The following is a 19,014-nucleotide window of genomic DNA, read 5'->3' on the forward strand; positions in this document are numbered from 1 at the left end:
GCTTGACGTCTGTGTGGGGAAGGTGTTAGAGTCGATCATTAAAGAGGTTATAGCCAGGCACTTAGAAAAGCTCTAGGTAATTGGGAAGAGTCAGCATGGTCTTATGAAAGGGAAATAATGTTCAACCAATTTATTAGCATTCTTTGAAGGAGGAACGTGTGCGGTGGATAGAGGGGAACATATAGACGTACTGTACTTGGATTTCCAGAAAGCATTCGATAAAAGATTATTGTGGAAAATAAAAGCTCATAATATAGGGGGTAATGTTTTAGCCTGGATAGAAGATTGGCTGGCTGACAGAAAACAGAGAGTATGCATAAATGGGTCTTTGTCTGGTTGGCAGGATGTGATGAGTAGATTGCTGCAGGGGTCTATGATGGGGCCTCAGCTTTTTATAATTTATATCAATGATTTAGATGAGGGGAGTGAAAGCATGGTAGATAAATTTGCAGATGACACAAAGATCGTAGGAAAGTCTGTTGTGAAGAAGACAAGGGCCAGAATTTACTCATCGGCGATTTGGGGGTGGGACCTGCTCGCCAACGGGAAAATGACACGGGATGACGTCGGGAGGAACCCCAGACGTCATCCCGGTCCCTTTAAATTTTTAGAAGGCGGGAGGACAGTGCAATCAGCTGTCCGCCTGCCAATCTGTCAATGGCCAATTGAAGCCATTGACAGGGTCATTAAGATAATTAAAGACCTGCCTATCCAACCTTAAGGCTGGCGGGCAGGCCAGGAGCCCCAGTAGGCTTCTGATAAAACATGAAACTTCATCCACTGGCGGGATGAGGTTTAATGTTCGTTTTTCAAAACTTTAATAAAGTGTATGTGAGATTTATTAACATGTCCCATCTCGTGTGACATTGTCACATGAGGGGGACATGTTAATAATATTTTTATTTATTTTTTAACTTTTGTACACTTTTGCATGCGCAAAAGAGTGCACTTTGACGGGGATTCCCTGTGAAGGGCGGTGAGGGAATCCCCGTCAAAGTGCACTCTTTTGCGCATGCAAAAGTGTACAAAAGTTAAAAAATAAATAAAAATATTATTAACATGTCCCCCTCATGTGACAATGTCACACGAGATGGGACATGTTAATAAATCTCACATACACTTTATTAAAGTTTTGAAAAACGAACATTAAACCTCATCCCGCCGGTGGATGAAGTTTCATGTTTTATCAGAAGCCTACTGGGGCTCCTGGCCTGCCTGCCAGCCTTAAGGTTGGATAGGCAGGTCTTTAATTATCTTAATGACCCTGTCAATGGCTTCAATTGCTTCCTGTCGGGCAGGCCACTGGGCGGGCCTTAATTGGCCCGTCCACTCAAAATGGTGGTGGGCCCTGTTTCAGTGGCGGGGGCAGCAGTCCGCCTGCCGCCGAACCGGTGGGGCCCGCTTGCCCGCCAAGGGCAAAATTCTGCCTAAGGAGTTTGCAGATGGATATAGATAGGTTGAGTGAGTGGGCAAAAATCTGGCAGATGGAGTATAATGTGGGAAAATGTGAAGTTGTTCACTTTGGAAAGAAGAATAAAAAAGCAGAGTATTACTTATATGGAGAATGACTGCAGAATTCCGAGATGCAGCGGGATCTAGGTGTTCTCATGCATGAGTCACAACAAGTTAGTATGCAGGTACAGCAAGTAATCAAGAAGTCTAATGGAATGCTATTCTTTATTGTGAGAGGAATTGAACATAAAAGTAAGAATGTTATGCTTCACTTATACTGGGCATTGGTGAGACTGCATCTCGAATACTGTCTGCAGTTTTGGTCTCCTTAAGGAAGGATGTAAATGCGTTGGAGATAGTTCAGAAAAGGTTTGAGAGTGATACCAGGAATGAGCAGATTGTCCTATGAGGATAGGTTGGACAGGCTGGGCTTGTTTTCATTGGACTTTAAAAGAAGTGAGAGGTGACTTGATTGAAGTTTATATGATCCTGATTGGACTTGACAAGGTGGACGTGGAAAGGATGTTTCCTCTTGTGAGTGAATCCAGAAATAGTGGGCACTTTTAAAATGAAGGGTTGCCTTATAGAACACAGATAGGGGGAAATTTTTTCTCTCAGAGGCTTGTGCAACTTTCGAACTCTCTGCATCAGAAGGCGGTAAAGCTTTGGTCACTGAAATTCTTAAGGCAGAAGTAGATAGATTCTTGTTAGGCAAGGGAATCAAAGGTTATCTGGGGTAGATGGGAACATGGAACTCAGCACAAACCGACCAGCCATGAACTTATTGAATGTTGGAGCAATCTTGAGGGGCTTTCGTCTGTTCCTAATTCATATGTTCGTAACATGCACATGTGCCATTAAGAGGCCTGCATGATTTAAAGATTATGTATGCAATCAGGTGCAGAGACTGACTGGTGGAACAAACAGCTGTTAATGCATGAGAACAGTGGGTGTGTAGTGGGTAACTTGGGTAACATAGTTACACATAATTGTGCATGCAAATGTGTCTTCTGTTCTTTAGGAAAAGGGGGAGGTATGTATTCTATGTTCGGTATGAAAAGAGGGATATTTGGATTTTGAAATGTAATCAGTCTGATGTCGCATCTGGCTTTCTGTAGTCATCTGACTATGCCATGAGGCTGTCTCTTTGGAGGCAGACATCTCAACAAGCAGTTCAATAAAGATTCTCCCAGACACAGAGAAGCACTGCTGTCTTTAAACCAGAATCGTTCTCCTCTCACGCTGCTTTCAAACTTTTGGACCTCTCCCCTCTCATGCTGTTTCAATCTCTTGGATCTCTCCTCTCTTGGGCTGGTTTTGAACTCTTGGACCTCTCCCCTCTTGCATAAGTGTCAAGCTCTTGGACCTCTCCCCGCTAACGCAGCTTTCAAACTCTCAGACCTCGCCCCTCTCATACAGCTTTTGAACACTCGGATCTCTCCCTTCTCACACTGCTTTCAAGCTCTTGGACCTCTCCCCTCTTATGCTGCTTTGGAACTCTCGGACTTCTGCCCTCTTATGCTGCTTTTGAACTCTTGGGCTTTTCCCCCTTGTGCTAGTTTCGAACTGTCGGACCTCTGCCTCTCGTACTGGTGGCGAACTCTTGGATCTCTCCCCTCTCAAGCTGTCTTGAACTCTCGGACCTCTCCACTCTCAGGTTGCTTTCAAACTCTCGGACCTTTCTTCTCTCCCATAGCTTTCGATCTGTTGGATCTCTCCCCTGTCATGCTGCTTTCAAGCTCTTGGATCTCTTCCCGATCACACTGCTTTCAAGCTCTCAGCCTCTCTCCTCTCGTGCTGCTTTTGAACTCTTGGACCTTTCCCCTCTCAAGAACTTTCAAACTCTCGGGCCTCTCCCCTCTTGCACTGGTTTCAGACTCTGAAATATATTCCCTCTCACACTTGTTTTGAACACTCGAACCTCTCCCTTCTCTCTGTCTTTGAACTCTCAGACCTCTTCCCTCTTGTGCTAGGTTTGAACTCTTGGACCTCTCCATTCTCACTCATTTCAAACTCTTGTCGTCCTTACTCTCGTACTGCTTTCGATCTCTCAGACGTCTCCCCTCTCACCAACTTAAATTTTAACAGAAATATGAAGTGATATGAAGTGATATGAGGATGGAGAAGTAACATAAAATAAAGGGTATGATTCCAAAGTGGGTGTAGGAGCATTGGAACCTGAGGGTATATGTGCACAAATAATTGAAGGTTATGGGCCACTTCCTAGGGCAATTAAAATGCATTTGGATTCCTGGGCTTTATAAATAGGGACATAAGAATGCAACAGCAAGGAAGTTATGCTAAACCTGTATAAAACACTGGTTCATCCTCAAATGTACTATTGATTCCAGTCATGGGTATCACATTTTTGGAAGAATGTGAAAGCATCAAGGAAGACACAGAAAAAATTAATGAGAATGGTTCCAGGAATGAGGAGGGAGAATGGATGTTGATGTATTGGTAATGTCACTGCACTATTAATCCAGAGGCCCAGGCTGGTGCTTTGGGGACATAGGTTCAAATCTGGTGAAATTTAAATTCAATTAAAAAAAATCTAGAATTGAAAACTAGTCTGAGCATTGGTGACCATAAAACTATCATTGTTGTCATATGAACCCCACTGGTTCCGTTTTGGGAGGGATACCTGCGATCACTACCTGGTCTGGCCTACATGTGACTCCAGAATCACAGCAATGTGGTTTATTCTTTTGTATTCATTTACAAGGTATGGGCGTTGCTGGCTAGGCCAGCATTTATTTCCCATCCCTAATTGGATTTGGTTTGCTTAGCAATTAATACCTGCAGTGGTCATAACACAGTGCAGAAGGAGGCCATTTGACTCATAGAGTCTGTGCTGGCTCTCTGAAAGAGCATTCAACCTAATCCCTTCCCTGCCTTATCCTTCTAACTTTGCACATTCTTCCTTTTCAGATAGCAATCCAATTCCCTTTTGAATACCTCAATCGAATCTGCCTCCATCACCCTCTCAGGAAGTTCATTACATACTACAGCCACCTTCTGGGTGAAAGTATTTTTCCTCACATCACTTATGCCAATTATTTTGAATCTGTACCCTCCAGTTCTTGATGCTGTCTTGAGTGGAAACAGTTTCTCACTATTTACCCTGTCCAAACCACTCAGGATCTTGAATACCTCTGTCAAGTCTCCTCTCAGCCTTCCTTTCTCCAAGGAAGACAGCCCCAACACCTCTAATATATCCTCATAGCTACTGTTTTTTTTATCCCTGGAATCATTCATGTGAATGTCCTGTATATACTCTCCAATGCCTTTACATCTTCCACAAGTATGGTGTCCAGAACTGGACGCGGTACTCCAGATGCAGCCTAACTAGTGTCTAATACAAGTTCAACATGACCTCCTTACTCTTGTACTCAATGTCCCTATTAATAAGGCCTAAGATACTATATGCTTTACTAGCGGCTCTCTCAACATTCCCTGTTATCTTTAATGTACACCGATGTACCTCTGTTCCTGCACCTCCTTTGGAGTTTCTTCCTTTATTTTGTACTGTATCTCCATATTCTTCCTGCAAAAGTGAATCACTTCACACTCCTCTGTGTTGAATTTCAACCACCACTTGTCTGCCCAATCCACCAATATGTCTACGTGCTTTTGAAGTTCAAGACTATCCTCATCGCAGTGGACGTTTCCAATCTTGATATCATCTGCAAATTTTGAAATCATGCCCTGAACACTATAGTCTATGTCATTAATATATATCAGGAAGAGTAAGGGTCCCAACACTGACCCCTGGAGAACTCCACTACAAATCTCCCTCCAATCTGAAAAACAACCACTTATCACTACACTCTGTTTCCTATCAGTCAGCCAATTTCTTATCCAAGTGCCTACTTTCCCTTTTATTCCATGAGCTAGATTTTTTTCTTATTTGTTCATGGGATGTGAGCGCCCTGGGTAGGCCAGCATTTATTGCCCATCTCTAATTGCTCTTGAGAAGCTGGTGGTGAGCCGCCTTCCTGAACCTCTGTAGTCCATCTGGTGTAGGTATACCCACAGTTCTGTTAGGGAGGGAGTTCCAGGATTTTGACCCTGCAACAGCAAAGGAACGGTGATAGGATGGTGAGTGACTTGGAGGGAACTTCCAGGTGCGAACGTCCCTTGTCCTTCTAGATGGTAACGGTCGTCAGTTTGGAAGATGCTGTCTAAGGAGACTTTGTTCCTGCAGTGCATCTTGTAGATGCTCTGCCACTGTGTATCAGTGGTGGAGGGAGTGAATGCTTGTGGATGGGGTGCCAATCAAGCGGGCTGCTTTGTCCTGGCAGGTGTCAAGCTTCTTAAGTGTTGTTGGAGTTGCACTCATCCAGGCAAGTGGAGAGTATTCCATCACATTCCTGACTTGTGCTTGGTGGATGGTGGACGGGCTTGGGAGTCAGGAGGTGAATTACCTGTCGTAGGATTCCTTGCCTCTGACCCGCCCTTGTAGCCACAGTGTTTATATGGCTAGTCCAGTTCCGTTTCTGGTCAATGATAACCCCCAGGATGTTGATAGTGGGGGATTCATTCAGCGATGGTAATGCCATTGAATGTCAAGGGCTATGTTTAGATTCCCTCTTGTTGTCATTGCCCGGCACTTGTGAGGCACAAATGTTACTTGCCACTTGTCAGCCCAAGCCTGGGAACTCCTGAAATTATGTCCTGGAACAGAGATAATTGACTTCCAACAACTACAACAATTTTCCTTTGTCTAAGCATAACTCCAAGCAGCAGGGAGTTTTCTCCCTGATTCCCATTGACTCCAGTTTTGCTAGGGCTCCTTGACGCCACAGTCAGTCAAATGCTGCCTAGATGCCAAGGGCAATCATTCTTACCAGACCTCTGGAGTTCAGCTCTTTTTTCCATGTTTGAGCCAAGGCTGTAATGAGGTCAGGAGCTGAGTGACCCTGGCAGAACCCAAACTGAGCATCAGTGAGCAGGGTGTTGCTAAGCAAGTGCCGCTTGATAGCGCTGCTGATGACACTTTCCGTCACTTTACTGATGATAGAAAGTAGACTGATGGGGCGGTAATTGACCAGATTGGTTTTGTCCTGCTCTTTGCGTACAGGACATACTTGGGAAACTTTCCACATTGCGGGGTAATTGCCATTGTTGTAGCTGTTCTTGAACAGCTTGCTTCTTTATCAAGCTTGTCAGTAGACGGCGCATAAATGGTTACCAATCAAAGTGCTCTAGACAACATTGAATTACAGGGATATTAGTGAATGAGGAGAGAGAGGATAGAATGGGGCTGTGCGTGGACTGTGCCGAGGACTGTGAGATTATCTAAGTGAAGCATCAGCAGCTCTAAAAGGGCTGTGCAGGGTCCATGTAGGAAGGAATTCTACCTTGGCTGGGGTGTCCACAAAGAGGGATCACGGTTTGACACAAATGCTGAGGCCATCTCAGGCTGAGACTTGTGGGAGTCTCTGCGATTGGAGGGTCTGGACTGTTTGCACATCACAAACCCTTATGAGCATACGAACTAAGAGCAAGAATAGGCCACTCAGATCCTCGAGCCTGCTCCGCCACTCAGTAAGATTATGGCTGATCTGATTGTAACCTCCTGCCTACCCCCGATAACCTTCCATCCCATTTTTATCAAGAATCTATCTATCGCTGCCTTAAAAATATTCAAAGACCCCGCTGCCACTGCCTGTTGAGGAAAGGAATTCCGAAGACTCTCAACCCTCTGAGAGAAAATTTCTCCTCATCTTCTTTAAATGAGTAACCCCTTATTTTTAAACAGTAAGCCCTAGTTCTTGACAGGAAGAAACACCCTCTCCACATCCACATTGTCAAGACCCTTCAGGATATTAAAGGTTTCAATCAAGTTGTCTCTTATTTTCTAATCTCCAATGAATACAAGCCTAGCCTGTCCAACCTTTCTTCTTAAGACAACCCACCCATCCCTGGTATTAGTTTAGTAAACCTTATCTGAACTGTTTCTAGTGCATTTACATCCTTCCTTAAATAAGGAGACCAATACTGTGCATAGTACTCCAAATGTAGCTTCACTAGTGCCCTGTACAGCTGAAGCATAACCTCCCTACTTTTTTATTCAATTCCCCCCTCGCAATAAATGATAACATTCTATTAGCTTTCCTAATTACTTGTTGTACCTGCATACTAGCCTTTTGTGATTCATGCACTAGGACACCCAGATCCCTCTGCACTTCAGAGCTCTGCAATCTCTTACCATTTAGATAATATGCTTCTCTTTTATTCTTCCTGCCAAAATGGACAATTTCCCACATGAAACTCAATCTGCCTGATCTTTGCCCACTTACTTAACCTATTGATATCTGTTTGTAGTCTCCTTGTAGTCTCCTTATGTCCTCTTCACAACTGACTTTCCTAACTATCTTTGTGTCATCAGCAAATTTGGCAACCATCCCTTCAATCCCTTCGTCCAAGTCATTTACACAAATTGCAAACAGTAGAGGTCCTAGCACTGATTCCAGCAGCACGCCACTCGTTACATCTTGCCAACCTGAAAAAGACCCATTTATGCCTACTCTCTGCTTCCTGTTAGCCAGCTAATCGTCTATCCATGTCAGTATGTTACCCCCTATACTATGAGCTTTTATTTTCTGCAATAACTTTTCATGTGGCACTTTATCATATGCCTTCTGGAAATCTAAGTACAGTACATACACCAGTTCCCCTTTATCCACAGCTCATGGTACTTCCTCAAAGAACTCCAATAAGTTGGTTAAACATGATTTCGCTTTCACAAAACCATCCTGTGTATTTGGTATACACAGTGGTATGCGAATGAGAGATGTTGCCCTGGGAGTCACATCTACAAGTTCCCTTCCAAGCCACGCACCATCCTAACTTGGACCTATATTGCCATTCCTTCACTGTCACTTAGTCAAAACCCTGGAACGCACTCCCTAATAGCACTGTGGGTGCACCTATACCACTTGGACTGCAGTGGTTCAAGAAGGTAGCTCACCACCACTTTCTCAAGGGCAATTAAGGATGGGCAATAAATGCTGGGATTGTTAGTGATGCTCAGATCTGAAGAATGAATAAAATGAAATACAAGGCTATCAAATATCTAGACCTATACTCTTGCAATAGCAAATATAATTATGGAGCCACAATATTTAACCTTTTTACATGAAATCAGCAACATGATAATTGAACTTAGTTTAATATTTGCTTATTTCCCTTGCTCTTAGAATCCATAAAAATAGCTCTCATGGTGGAAGCCAAAGCTTGGAAAATGGTACTTTGTCGGTTTTTGAATGAACAGTACAAGGGCAAAATGACAGCAATAACAACATTTATCGCTGAAGAAATGAAGAATTTGGCTCGGCCTATTCAAGATTTGGATGATGTTAGATTTGCCATGGAGTCTTTGTCACAAATACGAAATAATGAGATACAGATGGATATGACTTTGGCACCCATTGAGGTACGTGGCCTTATATTTCAAAGTGTGTCTTCTATATTTGTTTCTTTTCTCCCGCCTTCAGTTTTCACGTTTTTAAAATCTAAACTTGACCTCATTAAATGAAAAGCATCCCAATTAATGTAATGGGCAAAATATTACGCTCGTCAGGTGGGCGCGCACCCGACCCGAACGAGCATAAAATGGCACGCGATGATGTTGGGTGAGCGTCCCAACATCATTGCGCATTCCTGAGATATTTCGGATGCGTATGGGAGTCCGCAGTGCACCAGCCAACAACTAACAGGCTTATTAAGACCATTAAGGTTCTAATTAAATGAAACTTTTCGCGAAAGGCGAAAAGGCCAAGCGGCCTTTAGATTTTTTGTGAAACCTCATCCACGGGTGGGATAAGGTTTCGATCAATGATTTAAAAAAGAAATAAAAATTTTCAAACTAATTTGTAACATGTTCCTGCACATGCGACAGAGGTCGAATGCACGAACTTCCTCGCTTGCCACCACCCCCCCCCCCCACCCCCCACCCACCAACGCAGGAAGCGCTGAGTGCTGCCGTGCGTGAAATGGCAATCGCAGCCCAATTGTGGGCTCCCGCTCATCCCGTCGAGCCCACCCGATGACCAGAAAATCCTGGCCAATGTCTTCTACTTGGTCGTGTCCTCCACTATGTGCATTCAACAAACACATCAGAGGGCATTTTCTATCCTCTGCCCAGTAGAAAACTGACAAAATACATATGTTCCCTGTGTACTCTGCATTAACATCATTCTGTGGTTATGGTAAAGCAGAAGTAACATAAATATATGGAAATTGAGATGCTGTTCCTTAGCTAGAACCATAAAATCATGGTAAAATGGGCATTGTAGGAGTATCATAGAGGAGCTGTTGGAAACTTTATAGCCATGTGCAGTCGGTATTTTATTCTGAGAGCTGAAGGATATGCAGTGAGGGAGTGATGCTTCCATTGTACAGAGCCCTGGTTAGACCCAGTTTAGAGTGATGTGTTCATTTTTGGACAATAAACTTCAAGAAAGATCTATTTACCTTGATGTGCTGTATTGTGTGGCAGTACTGCTAAATAGGATTGATTTCGAACAGACTTAGCAACTCAAAATTAGGCATCCATGAAGCACTGTGGGCCATCGGCAGCAGCAGAGTTTCATTGAATCACAATCTGTAACCTCACAGCCCAGCATTACCATTACCATCAAAAGGGGAGATCAACCCTGGTTCAATGAACAATTCAGGAAGACATATCAGCAGTGGCACCAAGCATACCTAAAAATGAGGTGTCAATCTGTTGAAGGACTAATTGAATGCCAAACAGTGGAAGCAGCATGCAGAACTAAGAAATGCCACAACAAACAGAACAGATCTAAGTACTGCAGTCCTCCCACATCCAGTCTTTGAACGGTGGTGGACAATGAAACAACTAACTGGAGGAGGAGGCTCCACAAATTTCCCCATCCTAAATGATGGACAAGACCAGCACAGCAGGGTTAAAGATAAGGTCGAAGCATTTGCAGCCATCTTCAGTTGGAAGTGCTGAGTGGATGATCATTGCATCCTCCTCCTGAGATCTCCAGTATCACAGAAGCCAGTCTTCAGCCAATTCCATTCATTCCACGTGATATCAAGAAATGCTGAAGGCACTGCAAATTCTTCCAAAAGAATTATTTCCCTAAGAGCATTATGTGTTGTCTCTAACTTTAATGCCCGTATCCAATGGTCAAAATTACTTTGCTTTACCCTCTCAAACTCAATATAGGTCTGCCAAGCAGTTTTATATATTCTGAAATTTCTGCCTGAATGCTTCAGGGATTAACTCATATGCATTCAGAATAATCTTTTTCACTGCATCATAATCCACCAAAACCTCTTCTGAAAGTGATTCATAAACCTCATGAGCTCTACCCACCAACCTAGGCTGTTAAACTAATGTTCAGATTTATTTTGGCCACTTCATTTGTCTAGCTACCTTTTCAAACAAGATAAAAAAATGCCTCTACATCCCTTTCCTCAAACTTTGGGAGAGCTTGCACAAACTTAAGCACCTCACCACTCGGTTTTTCGGTTGAAGCTTTTCACATCATCAGAATTTTCCTCAGCATCTGAGACCTCTTTTTTAAGGTCCAGCCTTTTAAGCCAATATTCCCTTTCTCATTCCATCTCTCTTTCCTCCATTGATAATTTCTCCCTCTGGAGGTTGAATTTTCACATTTCTATTTCTCTTTGAAATACTCTCTCTTTTTCCTTTTCTACCCTTTATTTTTCTTTTGCCTCTAATTCAAGGTTTTTTTCAGTTCTAATTCTCTTTCTTTTTCTCTTTCTTTTTCTTCTCTTTCTCTTACATATTCAAGTTGCTTCATTTGCAACTGGATCTTAGCTAACCCTGAAGAACGTGGTCTCTCTATTACCCCTTCCAGTGCTATTATCTCAACTATGTCTGCTTTCCTCACCCCTTCAGGTACTTCTAACTCCAGCTTATTTGCCAATTCCATCAGCTTACTCTTGGTTAATTTCTGTAAACCAGTCAGAGTTACATCCTCCACCTGTAAAAAAAAACGTCTTAGCAACCTCCAAAGCCATTTCAAATTCCTACCCATTCCTCACAGCAACTTCAATTTCTATGTCCAGAACCTCTTTACTTCCATGTACTTGTTAAAAAGGATTCACAGATGCCACCTTATAATGATAATCCCAAACCAATTACTATTCTGTGTCTAAAATTCCCTGTCCCCATTTCAAATCCCGGACGAGCCCCACTTTGGTATGATCCCAGCTGAGGTTACCCCTAAACAAGCCTGATCCCAGAGTGGAACTCAGATTGATAGATGCTAACTTTTAATTTGTTTGTTTGGCTATGTGGAGAGTAGCCACAGAACAGAGTTGCAGGAGTCAGCTGATGAACTTTTAACAAAAGAATAAAATATTTATTAAACAAGAAAAGATGAACTATATTGCAATACTCCTTCACCCCAACTATACCTTTATATATATATATACAGATTTGTAAGGATAACACAAGTTACAAAGGCTACCTTATACTCTAATGTCCACAGTAAGTACACAGTCCATGTACCAATAATCATCCTGTGGTCAGACACTCTGAAACCAAGTGGCAAATGCCACCTCAATCAGATGCTTTGGATCTCTCCTCAACTCCTCCGAGACGCTTGTCATACTGTGAGCCAGTCATTCTCGCTGAACTCTGTCTTTCACACGAATGTTTCCAAACTCCAATCTCCAGGAACTCACCTTGAAATCTTCTCCTAAACTGACACTTTCTCTCAGACACCTTCCACAAGGGCTCACCTCCAGAGTTTCGAGCTCTCCTTCTGATATTCCTCTTCCCTGGGTCACCACATGCATTCAAGCTGTCTTCCATGCACTCTCTCTCACTAATTCAGCCATCAACAGTACCACTGCTTCATAGTAAAGAATTACAGACCCTCTGTTGTCTCTTTGGACCTTCTTGCCTCTTTCAAGCTGTTCTCGTTTTTAATCTGCTTTCTGCAGCTTTTGTCTCTTTAAATCTGAAGCTTAGAACCTTTCTCTCTATACTTCACTCTCAAAACAAACTGCTGTTTCTTTAGTTTTTCTGTATGTCTGTGGGAGGAACCTGCCTCCTTAGACCCCTGTTGCTAGGCAACAGCACTTTTTTCTACTCTTGATTGCTTTACTTAGCTTATAGTCGTAAAACTCTTTTTAGAAATGCAAGCCCCTTTTAAATTGAAACTAAAACTCAATTTGACCTGTCTTAACACACACATACAGAAATACAAATCAAACTTAAACTCATTCCTAACACCTACAAATACCAATATAATTTAAACTATCTCTATTTCCTAACAAAATAAAATGCTTACTGGCACTAATATTTTTTTCACTTCAATAACATAGTTTTACTGATGTTTGGGGACTCTAATTAATACATAGGAAAACAATGCAATGGTAGATTTAGAAATGACAGGGCCGACATATTTTTTGAGAGCTCCAGCACCTCAAGATTTGACACTACACCCTAGCTGGTAATGAAAACTTATAAGTGGCAATAATCTAAAGATGGATCTTTAAGATTTAAAGTGAAGGAGCTGTTACTACTTCCTTTGGCAGCTTGTTCCATTGTGGAAATGTCCTTGGAAAGAAAGATTGTTACACACACTGCCTTGAAAACAAATGGTCTTTGTAGTATGTGTGGATGGTCACCTCCTGTTTTTTCAATCCTAGGAGGTACCAAGTATTTGTTTCTGTCAATTTCCACCAGTCCATTCCAAATTTTATAGAACATGGTCAGTCTATTTCTCTCCCTTCTTTGCTGTAGTGAATACTATTCCAAATCTTTGAGCATGGATTTGACACTGATGTATTTCCCATACCATTTTGTGCAGAATCATCCAGCATGTCCTTCGATCTCTTCAATCTTACATCACTCACCATATAACTATTCCATGCACAAGTTGAATAGTCCAGAATTGGATGAACATTTGGCCAGCTAAAATGCTGATATTTTTGTTGCAATAACAAAGATTCTGCCCCAAAAATTCAAGAACCCTGTTTGCTTTGGATGTGATATGCTAAATGTGAGAGCCCCCATTGAAAATTGTTTTTAAGAAGAAGCCCCTAGGTATGGTTGCATATATCTATCTTTTGGAGAATTTGATTACCATACTTAAAGCTTTCTGTTGATGGATCTTTTTTGTTGGTAATGCACATGACAAAGCATTTTTTGGCATTAAATGCCATCTTTAATTGGTCCTATAATTTTTGCAATTCCAGAAGATCATCTTACAGTGAATAGATATGATCTTGAGTTTTCCCTAGTGCGTGAACCATGCAGTCATCTGCAAGTAGTTGTACCCTGTCTTTAACTTGTTGGGAAGGTCATTTATGTATGTCAAGAAGAGTAAAGCTCCCAATACAGTTCTGTGGGGAACTGCGGATAAGGCATCACTAGGAGAGGATGCTTCCCCATCACATGCCACTCTTGGTCTTCTATTGGTAAGGAATTGTACCTCTGCTGATTCATCCTGTCATGTTGTAGTCCAAGGGGATGCAAGCGCTTGCACCCATATCTGGGAGCAAGTGGTACGTGCAAGATCCTTGAAATCAGGAGAAAGTCCTTAAACATGTACCAGAAGACTCCCTGAAGATTTAAGTAACTTTAACAACTCTGGGAAGCACAATAAACTTTACACTTGCAACAGGATTCAATGGAAATTAATCCACAACTGATCTCAATGGTGTGCTCCTTCCTGCCACTGAATCCATATTTGGGTAGGTGAAGATAACAAAGGACATTAAATGGTGCGTTAAGTTCCAAAATATCAATGCTGATGTCAAACCAGCATGTTGACTGATCGTCAGATTTACACTAATCTGCTGAACATTTGCAGCAACTGCTTCCTGAATGATCTAACAGTAAAAAAATCAGGAATTAATTGTCTGCAAGTATGACCCATCCCTCTCTGTTGCTTGCCATTTCAACACACCACCCTGCTCTCATGCCCACATGTCTGTCCTTAGTCTGCTGCAATGTTCCAGTGAAGCTCAACGCAAACTAGAGGAACAGCACCTCATCTTCCGATTAGGCACTCTACAGCCTTACAGACTTAATATTGAGTTCAACAATTTCAGATCATGAACTTTCCTCTCCATCCCCATCCCCTTTCCGATCCCCCTTTTCCCAATGATTTATAACTTTTTTTTAAACAATTATTTTTTTTCTCGTCCCTCCTATTTTAAAATTTATTTCGATCTATTCTTTCTACTCCACCTTTTAGCCCATTTCGTTCCCTTCCTCCCACCCCAATAGGGCCATCTGCCAGTAGCTTGCTTCCCTTAATGTCCCCATTAGCACATCTTTTAGATAATATCACCACCATCAACACCCCTTTGTCCTTTTGTCTATGACATCTATGGCAGTCTTTTCTTGGCCTCTACCTATCACTGGCCCCCTATCGAGCTCTCCTGTAACCGCCCCCACCCCCCCCCCCCCCCCTCAACTAGCTTATACTTCATCTCATTTCTATATGTCTTAGTTCTGATGAAGGGTCATATGGACTCGAAACGTCAACTGTATCCCTGTCTGCAGATGCTGTCAGACCTGCTTAGTTTTTCCAGGCATTTTTGTTTTTGTTCTAGATTTCCATCTGCAGTTTTTTGCTTTTATATTAAAAGTCTAATGGTGATTATCGTAAAAACCCCATCTGGTTCACTAAATGCCCTTTAGGGAAGGAAATCTGCTGACCTCACCTAATCTGGCCTACATGTGACTCAAGATCCACAGTCATGTGGTTGACTCTTAAGTGCACACGGATATGGCCTAGCAAGCCACTCAGTGCTATCAAATTGCTAAAAAGTCAATAAAAAGGAATCAAACTGAACCGGCTACCTGGCAACGACCTAGGCACTGGAAATGACAATAACAAACCCAGCCCTGTCGACCCTGCAAAGTCCTCCTTACTAACATCTGGGGCTTGTGCCAAAATTTGGAGAGCTGTCTCACAGATTAGTCAAGCAACAGCCTGACATAGTCATACACATAGAATCATATCTTACGGATCATGTCCCAGACATCACCATCATCATCCCTGGGCCTGTCCAATCCCACCAGCAGGACAGACCCAGCAGAGGTGGTGGCACAGTGGTATACAATTGGGAGGGTGTTGCCCTGGGAGTCCTCAACATCAATGTCGCCCCCCATGAAGTCTCATGGTATCAGGTCAAACGTAGGCAAGGAAACTTCCTGCTGATTACCACGTATTGCGCACCCCCTCAGCAGATGAATCAGTGCTCCTCCATGTTGAACATCACTTGGAGGAAGCACTGATGGTGGCAAGGGCGCAGAATGTACTCTGGGCGGGGAATTTCCATGTCCATCACCAAGAATGGCTCGGTAGCACCACCACAGACCGAGCTGGCCTAATCCTAAAGGGCAAAGCTGCTAGACTGGTTCTGTGGCAGTATGTGAGCCAACTAACAAGAGAGAAAAAACATACTTGACCTCATCCTCACCAACTTACCTGCCTCAGATGCATCCATCCATAACAGATGCTGTGGAGACAAAGTCACGTCTTCACATTGAGGATAACCTCCATTGTGTCGTGTCGGATAGATTTTGAACAGATCTAGCAACTCAAGACTGGGCATCCATGAGGCACTGTGGGCCATCAGCAGCAGCAGAATTGTACCCAGTGACAATCTGTAAGCTCATGGCCCAGCATATTCCCCACTCTACCATTACCACCAATCATGAGGATCAACCCTGGTTCAATAAAGTGCGCAGGAGGCCATGCCAGGTGCAGCACCAGGCACACTTAAGAATGTGGTGTCAACCTGGTGAAGCTACAACACAGGACTACTTGCACGCCAAACAGCATGAGCAGCAAGTGATAGACAGAACTAAGCAATTCCACAGCCAACGGAGCAGATCTAAGCTCTGCAGTCCTGCCACATCCAGTCGTGAATGGTGGTGGACAATTAAACAACTCACTGGAGGAGGAGGCTCCACAAATATCCCCATCCTCAATGATAGAGAAGCCAAGGACATCAGTGTAAAAGATAAGGCTGAAGCATTACAGGACCAGGCAGGTAGTGAGGGAAACCCCCAAGTGCATCTCGCTCGCAAACCCTGGAAAACGGTCAGAATGACGGTTCCTATGTGGAGGCCAATCAGAGTCAAAGCTATGGCACTATGGGTGGTCCAGCTGCTCAGGCAGAGAGGAATCACAGAATCACAAAGTGCAGAACAGGCCCTTCGGCCCATTGGGTCTGCACCAACATATGAGAAACATCTGACCTACCTACCTAATCCCATTTACCAGATCTTGACCCATAGCCTTGAATGTTATGACATGCCAAGTGCTCATCCAGGTACTTTTTAAAGGATGTGAGGCAACCTGCCTCCATCACCTCCCAGGCAGTGCATTCCAAACCGTCACCACCCTCTGGGTAAAAAAGATTTTCCTCACATCCTCCCTAAAACTTCTGTCCCTCACCTTGAAATTATGTCCCCTCGTAACTGACCCTTCAACTAAGGGGAACAGCTGCTCCCTATCCACCCTATCCATACCCCTCATAATTTTGTACACCTCGATAAGGTCACCCCTCAGTCTTCTCGGCTCCAACGATAACAACCCAAGTCTATCCAACCTCTTCATAACTTAAATGTTTCATCCCAGGCAACATCCTGGTGAATCTCCTCTGCACCTGCTCCACTGCAATCACATCCTTCCTATAATGTGGTGACCAGAACTGCACACAGTACTCCAGCTGTGGCCTCACCAAGGTTTTATTCAACTGCAACATGACCTCCCTGCATTTGTAATCTATGCCTCAACTGATAAAGGCAAGTTTTCCAAGTGCCATTTTTACCACTCCACTAACATGCCCCTCCGCCTTCAGAGATCTATGGACACACCTGCTAAGGTCCCTTTGTTCCTCAGAACTTCCTAGTGTCATGCCTTTCATTGAATACTTCCTTGTCAAATTACTCCTTCCAAAGTGTATCACCTAACACTTTTCAGGGTTAAATTCCATCTGCCACTTATCTGCCCATTTGACCATCCCGTCTATATCTTCCTGTAGCCCAAGACACTTAACCTCACTATTAACCACCCGGCCAATCTTTGTGTCATCCACAAAGAAGTGTGGAAGTGAGTTTAGCAAGGCAAAATGGAATATACTTTAATGCAAGGCATGTATCTCATATGCCTTCTTAACCACCTTATCTACCTGCGCTACTACCTTCAGGGATCTGTGGATATGCACACCAAGGTCCCTTTGATTTTCAGTACTTTCCAGGGTGCTACCATTCATAGTGTAATCTCTTGCCATATTAGCCCTCCCCAAGTGCATGCTGGGTGGGCAAATGGGTACTGACAATGCTTACATCAGTCTTAGGGTTGAGGAGAAGAAGGGATTTTTGCACAGCATATCTTGGTTTCTGTGGCATTTGAGTAGTTTGGGGGCAAGCTGCAGGGGAGGCCGGTAGACATACTCAGAACTCCAACACATGTCATATTGATGGTAATGACATGGTCCAAGGGGTGCCTCAAGGTCTTTTGGGCAAGTCCCATCTGCGGCATTGGCGCCACACCTATTTGATCCTCATTTCCACGGGCGCAAGGACCTGTGTGCTATTCAAAGTGATGGGCGCTGAATGTGTCCCAGGTATCCATTGGGGGAGGGGGTTGGGACCAACCGTACTATCTTCTGGGGACTCATCACCAGTAGTGTGGACAGGAGCCGCAGGAGGCCTCAGATGGCCCACTGTGGTTGGGGTGCGGCATGTGCATGCAGTGTACATGAGTGACCTGCCCCAATAAATCCTCTTGTGTTTTGCTTGCAAAAAGTAACCACAATGCCCAGGAGTGCCTGAGGACTGGAGGTGGGCGCGCCCTCCTCCAGCGTCTCACCGCATTCGAGGAGCAGGCCATGGAGGCCAGGAGGCAGAAGGCCAGGGTGGCTGGGGGCGGAGAGGCTGGGGTCCAGCGGGCAGGTATTTGAGGTCCACAGTCCCATCCACTCTGTGTGCCCACCATCCAAACCACTGATGGTTGCTGCAATCGTTAATGCTGCAACAATGCTCATTCACTGACTGAGGCATTCTGACGTCTGGGTCATACAGGAGGGACCCTTGTCCCCTTGAGGAATAGCCTCTCCACCACCTTCCAAAGTCACCTTATCCCATTTGTGACCACTATCACCATGGTCTCACATGCCATTGTATTGCCGCTGCACATTCAAAATCTTATTCCATTTTCGGGGGTTTGGGACCTCCTGCACCCTTTCAGCCAGTGCGCCCCACATTACTTTGTCCAGAAGATCCTCAGCACCTCAGCTGTGAACCTCATGGCACTCAACTTAGATGAATGCCACCACGTTATTCATCCCTGCGCCATGGGGAAATGTTGCCTTCTGGCCACCCAGTCTTTGCCCCTCCTTACAGAATGAAGGGCAATAATATGACCTCTCAATCTCCTGAGTTTGGCGGAAAATGACTCAACTGTTTGAAATGTCTCCTCAGCCGCCCAATTATCCAGGCAACAATGCATCCAAATCAGATACCTCTGCACTCTCCCCACTCCTCTGGTTCTTTACAAGCCACGTGCTATTCATGAG

The 19,014-nt window shown here is 43.8% G+C and overlaps 1 protein-coding gene across 1 annotated transcript in view; it reads left to right on the forward strand.

Moving 5' to 3' along the window:
- LOC121278115 (dynein heavy chain 8, axonemal-like) overlaps nt 1-19,014 on the forward strand; it is a 1,831,678-nt gene that overhangs the window by 694,970 nt on the left and 1,117,694 nt on the right. The window contains exon 30 of the mRNA XM_041188200.1: nt 8,658-8,893. Within this exon, the coding sequence (XP_041044134.1) occupies nt 8,658-8,893 (236 nt within the window). The remainder of the gene's footprint in view (nt 1-8,657; nt 8,894-19,014) is intronic.

Source organism: Carcharodon carcharias, chromosome 5 (assembly GCF_017639515.1).
Source record: "Carcharodon carcharias isolate sCarCar2 chromosome 5, sCarCar2.pri, whole genome shotgun sequence".
NCBI classification, from domain to species: domain Eukaryota; kingdom Metazoa; phylum Chordata; class Chondrichthyes; order Lamniformes; family Lamnidae; genus Carcharodon; species Carcharodon carcharias.